This window comes from Pongo pygmaeus, chromosome 19, assembly GCF_028885625.2.
Source record: "Pongo pygmaeus isolate AG05252 chromosome 19, NHGRI_mPonPyg2-v2.0_pri, whole genome shotgun sequence".
Classification (NCBI taxonomy): domain Eukaryota; kingdom Metazoa; phylum Chordata; class Mammalia; order Primates; family Hominidae; genus Pongo; species Pongo pygmaeus.
In genome coordinates, this window is record NC_072392.2 from 54,683,293 (window position 1) to 54,702,380 (window position 19,088).

Below are 19,088 nucleotides of genomic sequence, written 5' to 3' on the forward strand. Positions count from 1 at the left end.
CCAGCACTTTGGGAGGCTGAGGTGGGCAGATCACCTGAGGCCAGGAGTTTGAGACCAGCTTGGCCATCACAGTGAAACCCCATCTCTACCAAAAAAATATAAAAATTAGCTGGGCATGGTGCACGTCTGTAGTCCCAGCCACTTGGAAGGCTGAGGCAGGAGAATCACTTGAACCTGGGAGGCAGAGGATGCAGTGAGCCAAGATCGCGCCACTGCACTCCAGCCTGAGCGACAGAGTGAGACCCTGTCTCAAAAAAAAAGGAGCATAGGCCCTTTTTAAACAACTTCAAGTGTTGCTCTAAATTGGCATCGCCATTAGAATTCTGAGACAAATCCAATGCAGATGGATTCCAGAGAAAAGTGGAGTACTATTTATTGAGCACCTAATACATATGAGTTCCTATTGCCCTCCATATTCTCCCAACAATCCAGGAAGGTAGGATTATTCCCCTTTCGCCCAGGAGGACACAGAGGCCCAGGTGGGTACTGAGGCCCAGGTGGGTAAGGAGCCCGCCCAAGGTCACATAGCAGTCAGGACTGCAATTTCGGGGTTGCTATCCTCCAAAGCCATGCTCCAGGAGGGGAGATTTTTGTCTTTTAGAAGCCGTCTGGCAATGTCTGGAGACATTTCTGGTTTCACAATGGGGGGTCATGCTACAGGCATCTAGTGGGTATAGGTCGGGGATTCTGCTAAACATCCTACAGTGCACAGGATTGCTCTCACAACAAAAAATTATCTGGCCCAAAATGTCAAGGGTGTGGAATTTGAGTCCACCTGCCCTAGTGGTGATCCTCAGCCTTGGCTGCACATTAGACCAATGGTGGCGCTTTCAAAAGCCGGATGCCAGGTGGCGCCACACCCATTATGTCAGACTCTGGTGTCAGTGTTGGGTTTTTTTAAAGCATGCCAGGTGGTTCCAATGTGCCACCAGGACAGAAACACTTCTATGCTCCTCATACTGCTGGCTCCTGCTGCTTTCCTGGGACCCGAGGGGAGGAGTGCCAAATCTGTCTCGGTTGTACAATCAACGGCAAGTCTGCTCCCAGTTCCTCCCCTTGAGGGGAACTGACTCAGTCACCCATGGGGGGCCCCGTGGGGTGGGAGGTGTTTGCTAATTTCCCGTTGCCTTTCATGGGGCTGCAGCCAGGAGTCTCCCCTCAAGGAGGCTGTGGAAGCTGCCCGAAGACTGGACCGAAGAGCGAGGCTGCCACCTAATGGAGGAATTGGCCAGAATCTCCCACGTGCTGAGTGATGTTTTATTTGAGCCTCACAACAACCCTGTGAGGTAGGTGCAGAGTCCCAAGGCACAGGAAGATGAGGCCTGTGCTCAAGGCCCCAGGGTGGGGCCGTGTGTGGGCCTGAGGTGCGCACTGTCTACCCCACATCAGGGCCCCGCCCTCCACCCCCCACATTCTCACACACACATTTGCCACAGGCAACGACTGGTTCAAGAGGAACGGGTCCCCTGGGCTGGGCTGCCTGCCTCTCTGCAGATGTCTAAACTTTCCCTCAACTTCCAGGCAGGGCCTGGGAGGGCAGATTCCCTCCATGCTAGGCCATCATGGCTTCCCATGGAAATTAACAAACTACCATGTCCTACTACAGGTCCAACATCACAACAGGAAACAGCTTCCTCTGGTCTCCACCGCAGTCCCCTTACCCCCCGAGACTGTGGTCAATAAACATGGGCCTGGTGCACACTCAGGCAGAGGCTCCCGCACACTGGAGCAGGCAGAGGCAGGTGCGGCCATCCCTGACTCCAGCACGTGAACATTGTGGACTGTCCACGTCAGCCCTCATTTTGCCTCTCTTTCTCTGAGCCTGAAGACAGCCCTGGGTGCTGAGCCATGCTGAGTCCTTCAGACCTGGCTGAGGGTTCTTGGGGGTCTTAAAGAAGCTGCTTTCTCTCCCCATCTGGACCCTTCCTCTGGCTGCAAATGGAGTGAAGAAGAATTCCTGCACAGACACAAGGACAAGGGAAGAGAGGACGGAGGAGAGGGATGTTTAGAGACCTAGACATGTGTCAGGCATCCCCTCATCTCAACAGGATGTAATTTCCCCATTTTGTACATAAAGCAACTGAGGCACACAAACAGCCAGCAAATGGGATTAGAGGGCATCAAATCCCACCTGCGTGATTAGAGGGAGAGAGGAAAGGGAAGGGGGAGTAGACTCACCTGCAGCCACAGAGACGTTCAAGGACTCAAGTCCAGGAGGCAGCTGGCGCCGGGGCAGGATGGTGAGGAGAAGCTCGCAGGAGGCCTGCACCTCCTGGGATAGACCTGAGCCCTCATTCCCTGCAGGGCATGGGGCTGAGGGTTAGGGTTGCCCAGCTGGACACCCAATTGCTCGGGAAATGTAATCTGGGCACAAACTCAGGGACATCCACCTACCCAGCACAAGGAGAGTAGGCCGATCCCAGAGGAACTCCAAGCAACTCGTGATGGGGATCTCGGAGGACTGGGGATCCTCTGCGCTTGGGCAGCCCACCGTGCCGGCCACGAGCCAGCCCTGCTGGGCTTTGGTCTGAAAGGGGGAAGAAGATATATTCTAATTCTTTTTTTATTTTAATTTTGAGATAGGGTCTTACTCTCGCTCAGGCTGGAGTGCAGTGGCACGATCACAGCTCACCGCAGCCTCAATCTCCCGGGTTCTGGTGATCCTCCCACCTCAGCCTCCCAAGTAGGTGGGACTACAGGCACTCGCCACCCTACCCGTCTAGTTTTTGCATTTTTTTTCGAGATGGGGTTTCACCATCTTGCCCAGGTTGGTCTGGAACTCCTGGCTTCAAGCGATCCTCCCGCCTTGGCCTTCCAGAGTGCTAGGATTACAGGCGTCAGCTACCACGCCTGCCTCTCCTATTCTAATTCACCAAATCTTCATCAGAGGCCGTACGCGGTGGCTCAAGCCTGTAATTCCAGCACTTCGGAAGGCTGAAGCAGGCAGATTACCTGAGGTCAGGAGTTCAAGACTAGCCTGGCCAAGACACAGTGGCTCACGCCTGTAATCCCAGCACTTCGGGAGGCCAAGGCAGGGGGATCACCTGAGGTTGGGAATTCGAGACCAGCCTGAACAACATGGAGAAACCCCGTCTTTACTAAAAATACAAAATTAGCTGGGCGTGGTGGCGCATGCCTGTAATCCCAGCTACTCAGGAGGCTGAGGCAGGAGAATCGCTTGAACTCAGGAGGCAGAGGCTGCAGTCAGCCGAGATTGCGCCATTGTACTCCAGCCTGGGCAACAAGAGTGAAACTCCAACTCAAAAAAAAAAAACAGGCACAGTAGCTCACGCCTGTAATCCCAGCACTTTGGGAGGCCGAGGCGGGCGGATCACCTGAGGTCAGGAGTTTGAGACCACCCTGGCTAACATGTTGAAACCCCGTCTCTACTAAAAACATACAAAAAAATTAGCTGGGTGTGGTGGCACATGCCTGTAGTCTCAGCTACTTGGGAGCCTGAGGGAGGAGAATCGCTTGAACCCGGGAGGCGGAGGTTGCAGTGAGCGGAGATCACGCCACTGCCTCCAGCCTGGGCAACAGAGAGAGACTCCACTCTGTCTCAAAAAAAAAAAGACTAGCCTGAGCAACATGGTGAAATTCTGTCTCTACTAAAAATACAAAAATCAGCCTGGCCTGGTGGCAGGTACCTGTAATCCCAGCTACTCCGGAGACATGAGAATCTCTTGAGACCAGGAGGCAGACGTTGCAGCGAGCTGAGATTGCACCACTGCACTCCTGCTTGGGTGATAGAGTGAGACCCCCACCTCAAAAAAAAAAAAAAAAAAAATCTCCATCAGAGCCCTGGCCAAGGAGGAGCCTAGCCTTGCCCATATATTCATTTATTTGCTGATCCAGTCAATCAGTCAATAGTTATTAAGCACCTAGCACGGGCTCTGTTCTAGGCACTGGGGACAGGGCACTGAACAAAACAAAACAGACCAAAATCCCAGCCTTGTGGAAGGGCAGGTAGGGACGGACTCACTGAGGTGACATTTGAGTGCAGACCTGAAGGAGAAGGAGGAGCACCGTGCAGACATCTGGGGCAAGAACACTCTAGGCAGAGAGATCAGCAAGCACAGAGGCAAGTGCCTCCCTGGCATGTTTGAGAACAGTAAGGTGGCCAGTGGGAAGAGAGGCGTCAAGACAGAAGAGGGAACAACAGCCACATGAGGTAGGGTCTCCAGGGCTACTGGAAGGACTCTGGCTTTGAATCTGAGCAGTACAGAGGCTTTGAAAGGTTTTCAGCAGAGAAGTAACATGGTCTGACTTCAACAGACTCACTCTGCCTGCTGTGCTGAGAGCCAAGAGCAGAAGCAAGGAGGCCAGATAGGAAGTTTCTGCAGTAACAGTCAACAGATGATGGTGACTTGCTTGGGCCAGAGTGGTAGCAGTGGAAACAGGAAGAAATGGTGGTAATACGGAAACAACTTCAGTTAAGGATGATGCCAAGGTTTTTGACCTAAACAACCAAAGGGATGGAGTTGCTCCAGAAGGAACAGGTGCTCAGTTTTAGAAATGTTAGGTTTGAAATACCCACCTGACAGCAAAACAACAACAACAGTAACAACAACTGTGGAGTAGGCAACTAGATGAGTGAATCTGGAATTCAGAACCAAGCTCCAGGCTAGAGTATACACTTGGGCTGGAATTTGAATTCAGATAATATTTAAAGCCATGAGACTACATGAGACCAACAAGAAATGAACATATACGGAAAAGAGATCCAGGACCAGGTGAGGTGGCTCACGCCTCTAATCCCAGCATTTTGGGAGGGTAAGGCAGGAGGACTTCTTGAAGCCAGGAGTTTGAGACCAGCCTGGGCAACAAAGTGAGACCTCATCTCTACAAAAAAAAAAGAAAAAGAAAAAAGAAAGAAAAAAATTAGGTGCGATGGTGTGCACCTGTATCTCCAACTACTCAGGAGGCTGAGGTGGGAGGATGGCTTGAGCCCAGGAATTCGGAGGCTGTACTGAGCTGTGATTGTGCCACTGCACTCCAGGCTGGGCAACACAGCAAGACCCCATCTCTCTCTCTCTTTTTTTTTTTTTTTTTGAGATAGAGTTTCACTCTTATTGCCCAGGCTGGAGTGCAATGGTGCGATCTCGGCTCACTGCAACCTCCGCCTCCTGGATTCAAGCAATTCTCCTGCCTCGGCTTACCGAGCAGCTGGGATTACAAGTGCCCGCCACCATGCCCAGGTAATTTTTGTATTTTTAGTAGAGACAGGGTTTCACCATTTTGGCCAGGCTGGTCTCGAACTCCTGACCTCAGGTGATCCACCTGCCTCAGCCTCCCAAAGTTCTAGGATTACAGGCGTGAGCCACCGTGCCTGGCCAAGACCCCATCTTTTAACAACAACCGCTCCCGGCCAAGACCTCTTTTTTTTTTTTTGACATGTCACTCTGTCACTCAGGGTGGAGTGCAGTGGCACGATCTCGGCTCACTACAACCTCCACCTCCCGGGTTCAAGCGATTCTCCTGCCTCCGCCTCCCAAGTAGCTGGGACTACAGGCAGGAACCACCACACCCAGCTAATTTTTTGTATTTTTAGTAGAGATGGGGTTTCACCGTGTTAGCCAGGATGGTCTTGATCTCCTGACCTCATGATCTACCTGCCTCAGCCTCCCAAAGTGCTGGGATTACATGCATGAGCCATCGCGCCCGGCTGACCCCATCTCTTAACAACAACAACAAAAGAGATCCGAGGACTAAAATCTGGGAAATGCTAATGCTCGGAAGTCAGGGGGTTGAGGAAGAACCACTAAAAATGTCTCTCAGAGAGGACATGGTGAAGCAGAAGGAAAGCAGGTATAGTGTTTCAAGGAGGAAGGAGTGGTCAACTGTGCCAGCTGCTGCAGATGGGTCAAGTCAGAAAAGAATTGAGAACAGACCCTGGAATGCAGCAACATGGAGGCCACTGGTGACCTTGATGAAGCCTTTGATTCAGTGTGAGAGGAAGAGCTGACTGGTGTGAGATCAAGAGTGTGAGAGGGGAATGTTTGCTTGCATGCTGAAGAGAGTGTAAGAGAAAAGTGGATGCTGCAGGAAGAGGAGGAAAATTGCCAGAGCAGTGTCTCTGAGTACGCAGGAAGGGGACGGGGCCCCAGCACAGGCCCCTGCTTGGGGCACCTCCAGCTCTTCCACAGCAACAGGTGGACGACACTCTCCAGGCCAGATGCTGATGACTGTAGGGAGATGTGATGCCTGGAGCTTAAGTGGATGTTCTGCAGTGTTTCTGTGTTTTCAGAAGCTACCTGTTCAGGGGCTGGAAGTGATGAGTGGGAACCTCATCTCCTATCAGGCTTGGAGAAAGGGGCTCTCTACAAAATAGTGAAGCCAAAAAATGCTTCTAGATATGTGCTGTTCAATATAGTAGCCACTAGCTACATGTGGCTATTAAGCAATTGAAAGGTGGCTAATTCAAATTGAGGTGTGTTGTATGTAAAATATTTTTTAAAGGAATGTAAAATATTTCATTAATAATATTTTTTAAAAGCCAGGTGCGGTGGCTCATGCCTGTAATCGCAGCACTTTGGGAGGCTGAGGCGAGTGGATCACTTGAGGTCACGAGTTCAAGAACAGCCAGACCAACATAGTGAAACCCCATCTAAATACAAAAAAAAAATTAGCTGGGCATGGTGTGTGCCTATCATCCCAGCTACTTGGAAGGCTGAAGCAGGAGAATCACTTGAACCCAGGAGGCAGAGGTTGCAGTGAGCCAATATTGCACCACTGCACTCCAGCTTGGGCAATAAGAGCGAAACTCTCTCAAAAAATTAGTAATATTAATAATAATTAAAATGATTACATGTTAATTGATATTATTTTGGATATACTGGATACAATTTATTTAAAATGTCATCTCTTTTCAATGTGGCTACTAGAAAAGCTAAAACTACCTATGTTTCTCACACCATATTTTTATTGGACAGCATTGTTCTAGACAGGTCCCAGAGCTCCCCTCCTTCTTAAGAGGAAAATTTCTCACCCTGCAGTTGGGGTGGGGTTTGGGGGGGCGGGTATGGTCAGAGGGGATTCCATATGCAGAGCAATACTGCCTCCTTGTGTCCAGCAAGGGAAGCACAGCTGAAGACGGATGGGAGAGGGGTTTCCAAGGTTTGTCTCTTGCTAGATATTAATGGCATACAGATCTCCTTGTTCAAACATCCTTTCAAGCTGTGCCCTATTCGAGGAACTCAGGTCTCCTGTCCACCAGCTCCCCACAGCTGAACAAAATGCATTTACTGAAGCCCGACCTAGTAGGCAAGTAGACACTGAGGCTGACTTACAGAAGAGGCAAAGTGGTGCATACCTGGGGAAGGGGTGCAGGAAAGGGTATGACGCTAGGAAGAATTCAGATAATGCTCCATTTGCCGTTTTAAAAATTCCAGGACCCTTCCATCCCCAGAGGGATTTAGAAGGCCAAAGGAAGCGGTGCCAACATGCCCCTTTCTCTCCCTCGCCAGGGGCTAGCTTCGTCCCCTTGAAGAGGCTGAGATGGGCTCATATCTGTTCCTTCCCCTCTTGCCCCTCATTACCTGTAAAAATCCGGTGAGGTCATCAGTGGAGAACACGTCCATCACCTCCATAGCCCCCGCGCTGGACTTGCTGACTACTGGAGTGAGCGGGCAGCTGCAAGGTTTCCCCGTTCCCCGCATTAGGCTGGGCCATCTCAAGCCCGGCTCCCTACCCTCCCAGGGCTCCCAAGGGCTAGGGGGGTGAGAGTTCTGGGACCGGTAAGTCTGGCTAAGGGATCACCCAAGGGCCAAAGTGCTTAGGAACTCGGCTGCGTCTCCAAGTTGGGGCACATAGAGAATGAGGGACGTCCGTGCCTGTTTCTCCGGCTGGTGATGACCTTATCCACTCCGAGGAAGTGTGCAGAACGCAGCACAGCCCCAAAATTATGGGGATCCTGGATCCCATCGAGGACAAGCCACAACTGCTGGGGGTCGTCGCCTGGGCTTGCCTCCCCGGCCTCTCTCCAAGGCCGGGGCCGCAGCGGGCTCACCTCCATGCAGACACCCTGGTGGACCTGGTAGCGGCACATTGTGTCCAGTTTCTGCCGTCTGGGCCGCAGAACTGGAATGTCCCGCGCCTCGGCCATCCGGAGCAGCTCGGCCCGCTTCCCCTGCAGCCCAGCTTTACCTGCCTGGAGCAGGAGCCGGGCCACGGAGCGGCGGGCGGCCTGCAGAGCCAGGAGACACGGGGACAGGCCAAACAGAAGCTCCAGCCGAGAGGTCGGCACCAGGTCATCCAGCAGCAAGCGGCTTAGCTCCTCCCCACCAGGCCGCTCCCCACGCCGCGCTACATGGGAGAAATGACGGGTGACGAGGCGACCCCAGGTCGCGCCCCGGACTGTCGAGAGCAATGCCATGGCGCAGCTCCCGCCAGGGACTCGATGCCCCTTGCTGCGTCCCCGGGAGCGGTAACCCGCGCCGCAGTTCGCTCCCAGGCTCCCAATACCGAGGTGAAGGGTACTCGACAGCTGTCTCCGCCGAGCTCTCTCGGACAGGAACAAACAGCCTGGATTACCCACAACTGGACTACTGAGCCACGACCACCCCCTCCCAAGCTCCCACGTGGGTCCCTCGCTTCCGGGTTCGGGAGCCCGCCCCTCCCCGGCCCCTTGCTGACGGTGTTTTGCGCATGCGCGGCTGCCAGGCTGTCCCCACAGCGCCTCCCTCAGGGCTAGAGGAGCGGCGAGCTGAGCTGGCGGTACTACCGGCTGCGTCCTGTGTTCCTTGAGGTCCCAGGAGGCCAGGGACCGCATTCACCCACGCACCAGTGAAGGGCCCTTTAAGGAGATGGGTTGGCCTTACTGGTCAACCAATTCAGCCTTGTTGCCTCCCTCCCCACATCCCAGCGCTGGTGATTTTTCCCAGAACTTCTCCTCACTGGCCCATCACCAGCCAGCAGGAGGACCCCAACAGTCACTTCCTATCCCGGGCCGCTGATTCTCTTCCTAAGTGACTCTGAGCCTGTCGTGTCCCTGCTGACAAGCCCACTAACGCCCCCGTCCCACAGGTAATGGCGAGACACTCAGCCCCCCAGCGATCCAGGAAGGCAGGAAGGAGCTGCCTCTTCAGCCCCCTCTTGCTCCTGTGCTTAAGTTCTGTGCTCTTCGCACAGTACTGCATGCTCTTCCAGGCCTCTCAGCCTTGCACACCTGTCTTCGCTTTGTCAAACTCCTACACGTTTTCAAGGCCCAAACAAACCCATTCCTGCTACCTAAGGTAATCCATATTCCCATGAGTGAGGCCCCCAATCCACACACCTGGGACCTACCTGGAAGAAATTCTGAGACACAAGCACCCCTGATCACAGAGAAGTGGAAAGAATGGAAAGACACTCCTGAAGCCAAGGCAGATTGGTTGCGATTTTTCTTTTTTAATGATCACCATGAAATCCACTGGGCCAGGCCCTGGTGTTCTGCTGCCATAGTCAGAGTGGAGGGATGACCCCACGAGGGGACAAGAAGCCAAGATTGGGCTGGGGAGCCGAGAAGGAGAAAGATAAGGGGGAGAGGGTGCAGTGGGGCAGGCAGAGGAGGAAGTCTGGAGCCCTGGATAACCACACAGATATAAGGTGAGGGCCTCCCTCTGCCACCCCAGCCCTGAGCCACAGACGTTGAGGTGCAAGAAGATGCGGGGGATTTTGGCCACAATTCCTTTCCCATGTCAAAGGGAAGAGACCTGAGAGCAGACAAAGGCCAAGGTGCCCAGCGGCACAAGAACAAGTTAACAAGTAAAACAATGAGGGACACCACCTCCTTTCCCCAGCCCATTTTTCACATTTACAACCGAAGCAATTTGACAAGATGATATAAAAATCTCAAACAAATTTTCTAGGCCCTGGTCGGGGTGTGGACAGGAAGTGGTATCCAGTGATCCAGAAATCAACACCTAAAATCCAGAGGCAGGAGGCAAGCCATGAAGGGTGGGGAGGGAAGGAGGAGCTCCCACAGTCACTAGGTCACCTGCTCCGTGGGCCTCATCTGGATGTCTCCAATCTGTGGAAGGCACAAGGCATGAGGCAGCTGTAACACTCTCCCCCGGCCCTGCAGGGCTCCCTGCTCCCCTCCTCTGGGGCTGGTTGGGTTCCTCCAGTGAGTAGACAGTCAGGGCCAGACTCACCTGGATGTGTGCGGGGGTGCTGAGGACGTAGATAACAGCCTCGGCCACATCCTCGGGTTTGAGACACTGAGAGCACCAGGGGAATGGGTTGAGACAAGGACAGAATGGACTCAAATTCCCTCCCACCACTGAGCTCCTCTGTGGCATCCACACATCCACCCCAACCCTCCAGGAGGCGCCACAAAGGCTGGAAGGGTGGAGTCTGAAGGCCGAGCTTCCCTCTGCCTTCATTTAGGGAGTCAGTGGCTTCACCAGGCTCAGAGGGAGGCCCCACCTTCATTTGCTCATAGGTGCCAGCTGCCTTCTCAGGGTCCTTGTCGTGGAGTTTGAAGGCGAATTGTGTCTCCACCACACCTGGAGAGATGCACTGGGCCAACAGAGAGGGCCTTCTCAGGGGCTGAGCTTTGCCAGGCCTTGGGGAGGTCGAGGGGAGAGGATGGAGGCCACAGAACCCCAGCTTCACAGTGATGGCTGCCCGATATCTGGCAGCGGCCTCCTCCCTCCGAAGCTGCCACTGGCAGTGACCATGATACCTACCATCTACAGAGCCTTTCCTATATGTCAGGTAAACGTTTTACAAAAAAGTGTCCCTGAAAAGCTCATCATCTCCTTTTCACAAATGAGAAGGCCGAGGCTTAGGGAGGTTCAGTGACTCACTCACGATCATGCGGCCTTCAAGAGAAGAGCCCGGACTCCTGGTTTCCAGCCACTGTGCACCTGGTTTCCCACAGTCCCTTGCTTTCCCTCAGGTCAGCCCCCTCCCAGCTCAAAGTCTAAGTCTGGTCGTTGGCTCCTGGATCAGTGAAATGAGGAAATGAAGGGCTGCATAGGGCCATGCCGGGAGCAGCAGCACCCAGTTCTGTGCCCAGTCCACTCCCAGGAGCTCTAAGCGGCACATTCTGAACATGGGCTTCCTGAACGGTGTGTGTGGGTGGGGAGGGCCTGCGCCACCCTGTCCCCACCAGGGCTAGGCCACAGCCTCACCGTGGCTCGGATGTGGGTCTGGGCCTCCCGAAGCTCTTGCCTCAGTCCCTCTGTCAGCGCAGTGACGGCATACTTGGTGGCACTATAGAAGTGGGTCACAGACAGGGGTAGCACTCGGTGGCCAGACATGCTGGGTGGGGAGAGGAAGGGGAAAGAGGAGAGAATGAAGCTCCAGGGAGACCAGTGGTGCCCCTGCCGTACCCGGTTAGCCCCACCACCCAGATGCCCATCGGGAAGACTTCTAAAGGGGACCTCTACTGGCCATCCCACAGCTCACTAATCTAATTTTGGTTATTCAAACAGTTTTGGAAAACCCTCCTTTTCCTGGAAGTCGTCCCTAAGCTGACGACAGAATGCACTCTCCTGGTGGTGCAGAATGTCAGAATTCTCTCCATCTAATCTGTATGTTCACTGATATGGTTCTATTGGGACATCTCAGGGCAGGCAGAGGCCATGTCTCCCCTCAGACTGGGGCTCCCCAGTGGCAGACACTGTACATAGTACTCTTTGTGCCATGAGGTGGGGTTCATCCCCAGGCCTGAGGAATAGAGGCACTTAGTCCCACGAGAGGCCCCAGGCTTCAGCTGTAGAGGCAAGGGGCTGAGCTGCCCATTCCAGCCAACCAGGGGCTGGTACTTGACAACATTATTCTTTCCCTCACCATGATTGTGCCATTCAGGTATTAAATCTGTATTTTCCCACCAAGGAAACTGAGGTCCAAAGAGGTCAGGTGAGCTGCAGCACATTACCCAGCCTGGTGGGTGAGTGGTACCCATTGGCCACTTGCCCTCACCTATTGATGTTAATGATGTGCCCATCGTCCACATTCCGCTCCTTCATGGACTGGTAGGCTTCCCGTGTGCAGATGCTGAGGGCCAGCACGTTCACCTGCAGGCCAGGGAGGGCAATGAGGTGTCTCCACTCCGGCCCAACTGAGCAAGTGATGGAGCCACAGAATGCTAGGGGGGCAGGGGGCAGTGTGGCCTTCCAAAACAGTGTCCAGGTCCCCCAGAGACCAGCCACAGGCACAGGGCATCTTGTCTTCTACATGAGATGCCCCTCTCCCTAAAGCTGCAACCCCCAGTTGATAGCAGAGGTAGCTCCTCACCTGGCTGACCCCCCAAGTTCCTGCAAACAAGAATGGAAACCCTTCAAACCCACTCCTGACCCAGGAGACTCTGTCTTGGCCATCTCCTCTATGAACAGTAGCACAGACCCTCTAATTTCCATAGAGAATCATTTCCATTTCTTCCCCCAAATACCCTACTCTTCTCTTCTCTGTGACAGTCTCTGGCCCTGCTCCCTCCTAAACTGCTCAAAATCCTTACCAAAATGGCTTACAAATCTCTCTCCTCCGGCACAGAGCCTAGCCTCTCCCTGCCTTCTTCAGCTACTCTCTGCTCCTTCCCCATCCCCTCCCTTGAGATGAGTAGAGAAGAGAAGGCCTGACCCTCCTTTCTATGCCTTCCTTTAACCTGGGTTCCATCTACAAGACTAGGCATGGAGACTCTAGAGGGTCAGGTAACTTGCCACTCCTACTCCCTCTGGCAGAGGTGACCCCCACATCCCCACCCTTCAGGGAACAGAGGTCTGAAGGCGTGTCTGCTGTAAAGCACCTACACTGCCCCACCTGTTGGCCCCACTCATTAGCCTCACCCAGAGGACAAGCAGAGATAAAGCTTTTAGCAGGTCCTCAAGCCTCTCCTCTTAAGAAGAGAGGGAACCAGCGGGAGATTAGATGTTTCTCTTAATCAGGTGTCAGAGCCTGCCATGAGGAAAAGAGCACCTTTGGTGTGAACCTGCCTTGGTGTTCATGGCAGTAGGAAGAGATGGGTGCCAGGACAAGGTTTCCAGCCGTGTTTCTCATCTTCTTGGCAAGATGTGAGGCAGAAAACTCAGCCCCTGGCAGGTAGAGTAGGAGAAATAGATCCCCTGGGACCAGGTGAGTAAATCTCCCAGGTCTAGGGTATCAGGGGCAGGGAAAGAGAAGATGCCTTATAGGATGATCCTAATAGACTCAGATAATGTTCAAGCTGAAAGGAGCTGTAGGAATTTAATGTAAGTCCCTCATTTTACAGATGGGCGAGTTGAGGTCCAGGTTTAGAGACCCATGTGCTGTGGGTGAGGACCATGGCTCTGATCTCCAAGAAGGCTGAGGGCTTCATTTTCATGGCTTCATTTCCAGGCCCAAGCATCTATGAGGTGCTAAGTCTACTGTAAGCAGATGGGAAAGGATTGTGGGGAGAAAAGAACACCCCATTCACACACTGCTTTCAACTTCTCAGGATACTTTTATACCCTACTATCACCCCATCATACCATTCAGAAGTTGAAAACCCATGTCCTGAAAGTCGGGTTTGGCCTGTGCATGGTTTCAAAACATTTTAAAAACCCTTCCAACATGTACTGGAAAGTTTCATTTATTCAATAACTATCTTTTGAGTGCTTATGGTATCAAGCCATACCAGAGAATAAAACAGATAAAAATCCTTGCCCTCATGGAGCTGACATTTTAGTGAATGGGAGTAGGGGGGTGTCACATAAAATCAGACTCCCCACTTCTCTCAAAGAAGTCATAAGATCAGCTGGGTGCGGTGGCTCACACCTGTAATCCCAGCACTTTGGGAGACCAAGGCAGGCGGATCACGAGATCAGGCGATACAGACCATCCTGGCCAACATGGTGAAACCCCATCTCTACTAAATACAAAAAAAATTAGCTGGGCGTGGTGGTGCCTGCCTGTAGTCCCAGCTACTCAGGAGGCTGAGGCAGGAGAATAGCTTGAACCCAGAAGACGGAGGTTGCAGTGAGCCAAGATCACGCCACTGCACTCCAGCCTGGTTGGTAACTACAGAGCAAGACTTCGTCTCGAAAAAAAAAAAAAGAAAAAAAATTTCATCAAATCAGGCCACACTGGGCCCACACCACCATAGAGCAACTATGCAGGATTTGAGTAGTGGCTGTGTGCTTCCTCACATACCACAGACCCCTCCTAACCTCCCTCACTCCTTTATGTACCTACCTGGCCCCAGGGGACATTGGAGCTGTGACCCCAGATATTGATGATAGAGGTGTGTTCATCTCAATTAAATGTGACAAGACTGAAGCTCAAGGAAGGTAACCAACCTGCCTAAAGTCACATAGTTACTAGTGAGGCTAGGTAAGAATATCATCACTTGTCTCTCTTTTCCTTTTCTTCCCATAACATCACGTTCCCAAGCACCCAGGCACAGGGCTGACAAGTGGGAAACATTCAACAGGCAGCAGTTCTCTTCCCTAACAATCTTTCTTCTAACACAAGGAAATCACTCTAGACTTTAAGAATTACCTTCAGGTTGGGCATGGTGGCTCATGCCTGTAATCCCAGCACTTTGGGAGGCCAAGACGGGCAGATCACCTGAGATCAGGAGTTTGAGACCAGCCTGGCCAACAAGGTGAAACCCCGTCTCTACTAAAAATACAAAAAAATTAGATGGGCATTGATGGTGGGCGCCTGTAATTCCAGCTACTCAGGAGGCTCAAGCAGGAGAATCGTTTGAACCTGGGAAGCAGAAGTTGCAGTGAGCAGAGATCATGCCACTGCACTCCAGCCTGGGTGACAAAGCAAGACTCTATCTCAAAAAAAAAAAAAAAAAAAAAAAAAAGAACTACCTCCAGGGGCTCAAAGAAGAGAAGAGCTGATATGGCCATTCATCCACTCTCTATCCCTCTGGTAGGGCAAGAAGCCGAGAGAGTCAAGATTCCCCAGGTGGGAACCCAAAGCTCCCTCTTCCTAGATGTCCTGTCCCCAGCAGCACTCTGGTTCACAAACCCCTGGCTCCCCTCTCTCCTCCCCACCCTCCACCTGGAAGATGGAGGCTTGGAGCTCTTACATTGAACATGTCCTTCCAACCGCTGGTGCTGCCTGAGAGCAGGGTGTCAGGCCGGGCCAAGCCGGCATTGTTGATGCAGATGTCTACACCGCTGTGCTGAGAACGGATAGCTGAGAACATGGAGAGGATGTCCTCTTCATTTGATAGGTCACATCTGTAGGGGATCAAAGTCCCGGGGTAGCCTGCACTCTTACATTCAGCAGCCAGCTCCTATGAAACCCAACAGGGGTCTGACTGGGGTGAGCAGCTCACTCCCACGGCTCCCTAGCCAGCCTCAGACCCCCATCCCCGTCACACTCATAAAACACGCTCCTTTGGCAGATGACTTTCAGCCACGTAGATGTTGGACTGCCCATCCCCTAAGTCTGTCCTCTTTGGTCAAAGTCTAAGGGATGACAATGCTCCCTGAGCGATGAAGGGAAAAGGCTGTGATCAATGGAGAAGCCTCACTATAAACTCAAGTCCTGGCTGGGCGCGTTGGCTCATGCCTGTAATCCCAACACTTTGGAAGGCCAAGGCGGGTGGACCAGTTGAGGTCAGGAGTTTGAGACCAGCCTTGGCTAACTTGGTGAAACCCTATCTCTACTGAAAATACAAAAATTAGCTGGGTGTGGTGGCTACTTGGGAGGCTGAGGCACGAGAATCACTTGAATCCAGGAGGCGGAGGTTGCAGGAGCTGAGATCACGCCACTGCACTCCAGCCTGGGTGACAAAGCAAGACTGTGTCTTAAATAAATAAATAAATAAATAAATAAATAAATAAATAAATAAACTCAAGTCCTGGGTGGAGCAGGGGCCAGGGACCTAGAGAATGGAGTGTTCTCTCTTTTCTGCCTCTTCCTCAACAGGAACACCTCTTCTGCCCATAGGTAATATGTGCCTCTCCACCACTTCATGCTTCTACACCAGTCCCGAGAGTCACTGGGCTGGTTAGCCCAGCCTCTTCCCCTGCATTGTGTCAGCCAGTCCCTCATCTCTGAACTATTCCCCTCCCCTCGCAAACTGCAGCCAACTGGCTCAGAGTTCTCAGACATGCCTTTCAACCAAGCCCAGCTGCCAATCTTCTCTCCCTACCTAAAGGAGGGTCAGAAAGTCAGGACAGATTCTTTCTCTCTGAGCCCTGGTGCACCACCCTCCCCTCTGAGGTTTCTCAGGAGATTATGAGGCAAGTCAGGTGGCAGGTGCCATTGAACACCCCCTGTGCATCTCTGGGCCCTCAGCATGCCAAGAAAGACCTGAGAAGGCAGAACCACTGAGAGGCAGCCCAGGTGGAAGCTGACATTCAGAGGCAAGAAGAAAATATGTTCTGTGGCCTTCTTTGGAAGCCAGTGACTGGGCACTTGAGCCTTGTGAAGGTGACTGTGTAGACGTGGGCGAGGGGGAAGGGGCGTGCGGTGCCCTAGAGGAAAGCCAGCTTGGCCAGCTGCCCTGGCCTGGAGCCCCTTCCTCCTCCCAAGCCGAGCCAGGAATAAAGGACAGGATCGGGTGTCTTGGGACATTCTTTTCTGCTTTAACTTTCTGTTGAGTTCAAAAGGTATAGTCCTCTGAGAATCAGAAACCCCCCTTCACCAGATTTTACCCACGTTTGATCACTTCAGGAAACAGGAGTTTTCTCTGTAGGAAGCTAGAACCCAAATTCTGCTTTAACATCAATGAATGAATCAATCAAAGCAGACTGTGGGCAAGGAAGACTGCAGCTCTCCCCTCCCCTGGCATACATCTTCCCGCTTCCTCCTCTAGACTCAAAATTCCTGCCACAAGAAAACCAGAAGGGATGAGCTCAGAATGTATTTCTCCCTGTCACTGCCTTCCTGTTGCCCTACCTGTGCCACCTGATCTCCCTACCTCCCCTCAGTAATGATCTACAACATCATGTCACCCCCTCACAACAGGGGCATTCTCCTCTCAGACATGGAGTCACCCTGGGACTGAGTGATCAGCCTGGGGATCCCCTTGGGGCTCAGGCCCCCACTTCCTGGCTAGCTTGCGGTAGGGGAGTAGGTGAGAAGGCAAGAGTGGCTTCAGAATTAGGGAATCCAGTTGTTTAATCCCTGGCCTGATCCTCTGGGCTCCAAGGCTGGGGCTGGGTCCTGAGCTCCTCAGAATAGGATAAAGGGAGGAAAGAGTGGGGCAGTGATGGAGCCAGGTGACCTTGGGATTATCTGGGTTATAAAGCGTACCTTTGGTCAGCAGCAGGGGAGGGGACAGTCCTCCTTCCTGTATACCTTCTCCCTCTGCCCCCACCCAAGGCCTCCTTACCCTTTCCCTGCCTGAGGACTTTGAGCACGGTGGAGATAAAGCCCTGCAGCTAAGCACTAGCCCGACACTGAGAGTGAGCTTGCAGGGCGCATCCAGAGAGATCCTAGGACAGAAATTCCTCCCTGCTCCAAAATGGCCATCTTGATTTTTCTCTGAGCTCTGAGGGCTCTCAACCCCACGTCAAGAGAAGAGTAAGGAGTTCCAGGCTGCTTTATCCTCTCAAGGTTTCCGCCCTATTTTACCCACTGTTCGCCCCAGGAGAGTGGAGGAAAGCCCACTAAGAATATTCCATTCATTCCTCATGCCACTGGGCATGAGTTACCCCCCGAGGTGAGAGGGCGGGGCTGAGGCTCTTCAGTAAAGCTCCCACCCCAACCCCACCCTCAGTCCTGGCTCCTGCCCATCTGGTTGGCCAGCCACCTTGCCCTGCGTGGTGGGTGACTTCTGGGAATTAGAGGCACTTGGCCGCCGGGGGCGAGAAGGCCACAGGGGCGAGACCACCACCCCCGACCTCCGGCTTCCCCCTTCCTCGGGCCAATACCCTGGGCAGACGCGAGGGGCGGGTGGGGAGATGCCGGGGTCAGAGATTCGGTAACTCGAGTAGGGGCTGTCAGGGGAAACGACTCCTTCAAAGACGAGACTCACGGGGAAGGGAGAAGCCTGCCTTAAGGGATCCGAGAGGCCGCCCCCACTAGAGCAAAGGGCCTCGGCGTGGCCGGCAGGTGAACCCGACTCCGGGGAAACGACCCGCCCGTGGCGTCCCCGCCCTCGGCCCGGCCTCACCTCGATGTTGCCCACGGTGCGGGCGCAGCCCACCACCTTCAGTCCCTGCTGGACCAGGGCCCGGGCCACGGCCGCGCCGATGCCCCCCGAGGCCCCCGTCACCAGCGCCAGCCGGTCGCGCCACCGCTCCATGCCGGGCCTGGCCATGGGCCCGCGCCGCCCGTCCGCCTCGCTGGACTCGCCCGGCACGGGGGTCGAGGAGCTAACGCCCGGCCGCTCTCCTGCCGCCGCCGCCGACCTGCTCGCGTCCGATCCGCGCCTAGACCCACCAGAGTCCCGGCCTGCCTCCGGCCGGGACGCCACCCTCAGGCCCCCGGCGATCCGCCGTATCCAGTCGGAGGCCGCCGCGGCCCGGCCGCCCCGCCCCTTCCGCCCCCCCGCCCCGCCCCGGCGTAGGGAAACCGGGCTGCGCGGGAGCGTCCTCGCAGCTGGCGGCGCCGCTTCCCCAGTGAGAGCTTCCCTTTGGGGTCAGGGAAACCGAGGTTTAGCGGGGAGGTTCCTTCAACCCCAAGGGCGCATACTGAAGCGTCCCGCTTAGTCTCCCTTCTCTACTCCTGAACCCTAATGCCAGGATGAGGAATTAAGGGCACTTAAGGTGACTCCAACACTCTTCCACACCCTCCCAAACCCGCCGGTGGCTGATGGGAAGGGATTCGGCCCAGAAAACGCCAAGTGTCTCCGCCATCAATGCTGGGTGACCTTGGGAAGGACTCATTCACCCTACCTGATCCCTTGGCTTTACTAGCCACGGAGAACTGAAACACTCCCAAGCACACGTGTACTGGGGTATTCTGTCCCTAAATGGCCCACTGTGTCTAACTGCCCTAGACCTCCACGCTTACCCCTACCCCACTGTAGCAAATGTATCATGATATATGCCAAAGATTAAAACAGTATCTAACATTTGCTGCTTATGGTGTAGCAGGCATTTTAAACACAGTAATCTACACAACCGCGCTGAGATAGCACATATTAGTATCTTAATTTTAAAGATGAGTATACTGACGTGGTGAAGCATGGTTTGGACCACAGGCAGTCCAGTCTTAGGCCAGGGATG

At 53.6% G+C, this 19,088-nt stretch overlaps 2 protein-coding genes across 3 annotated transcripts; both read right to left on the reverse strand.

The window, feature by feature from the left end:
* Positions 1-1,243: 1,243 nt before the first annotated feature.
* MRM1 (mitochondrial rRNA methyltransferase 1) lies at positions 1,244-9,354 on the reverse strand. Its single transcript, XM_054456912.2, has 5 exons — positions 7,833-9,354; positions 7,539-7,632; positions 2,395-2,527; positions 2,179-2,298; positions 1,244-1,957 (listed from the first exon to the last, which is right to left on the reverse strand). Exons 1-5 carry the CDS (start codon positions 8,768-8,770, stop codon positions 1,890-1,892), a joined length of 1,353 nt encoding a protein of 450 aa, XP_054312887.2. The 5' UTR covers positions 8,771-9,354; the 3' UTR covers positions 1,244-1,889.
* A 4-nt stretch (positions 9,355-9,358) lies between these two features.
* Positions 9,359-18,386, reverse strand: DHRS11 (dehydrogenase/reductase 11). Of its 2 annotated transcripts, XM_054456913.2 has the most exons (7): positions 18,032-18,383; positions 14,990-15,199; positions 11,911-12,005; positions 11,118-11,247; positions 10,408-10,500; positions 10,134-10,199; positions 9,359-10,009 (listed from the first exon to the last, which is right to left on the reverse strand). In XM_054456913.2, the coding sequence occupies exons 1-7, from the start codon at positions 18,176-18,178 to the stop codon at positions 9,968-9,970; spliced, it is 783 nt and encodes a 260-aa protein (XP_054312888.1). In that variant the 5' UTR covers positions 18,179-18,383; the 3' UTR covers positions 9,359-9,967. The 2 variants fall into 2 exon arrangements, with proteins under 2 accessions (XP_054312888.1, XP_054312889.1); XM_054456914.2 differs by lacking the exon at positions 14,990-15,199 and having other exon boundaries at positions 18,032-18,386.
* Between the last annotated feature and the right edge of the window lie 702 nt (positions 18,387-19,088).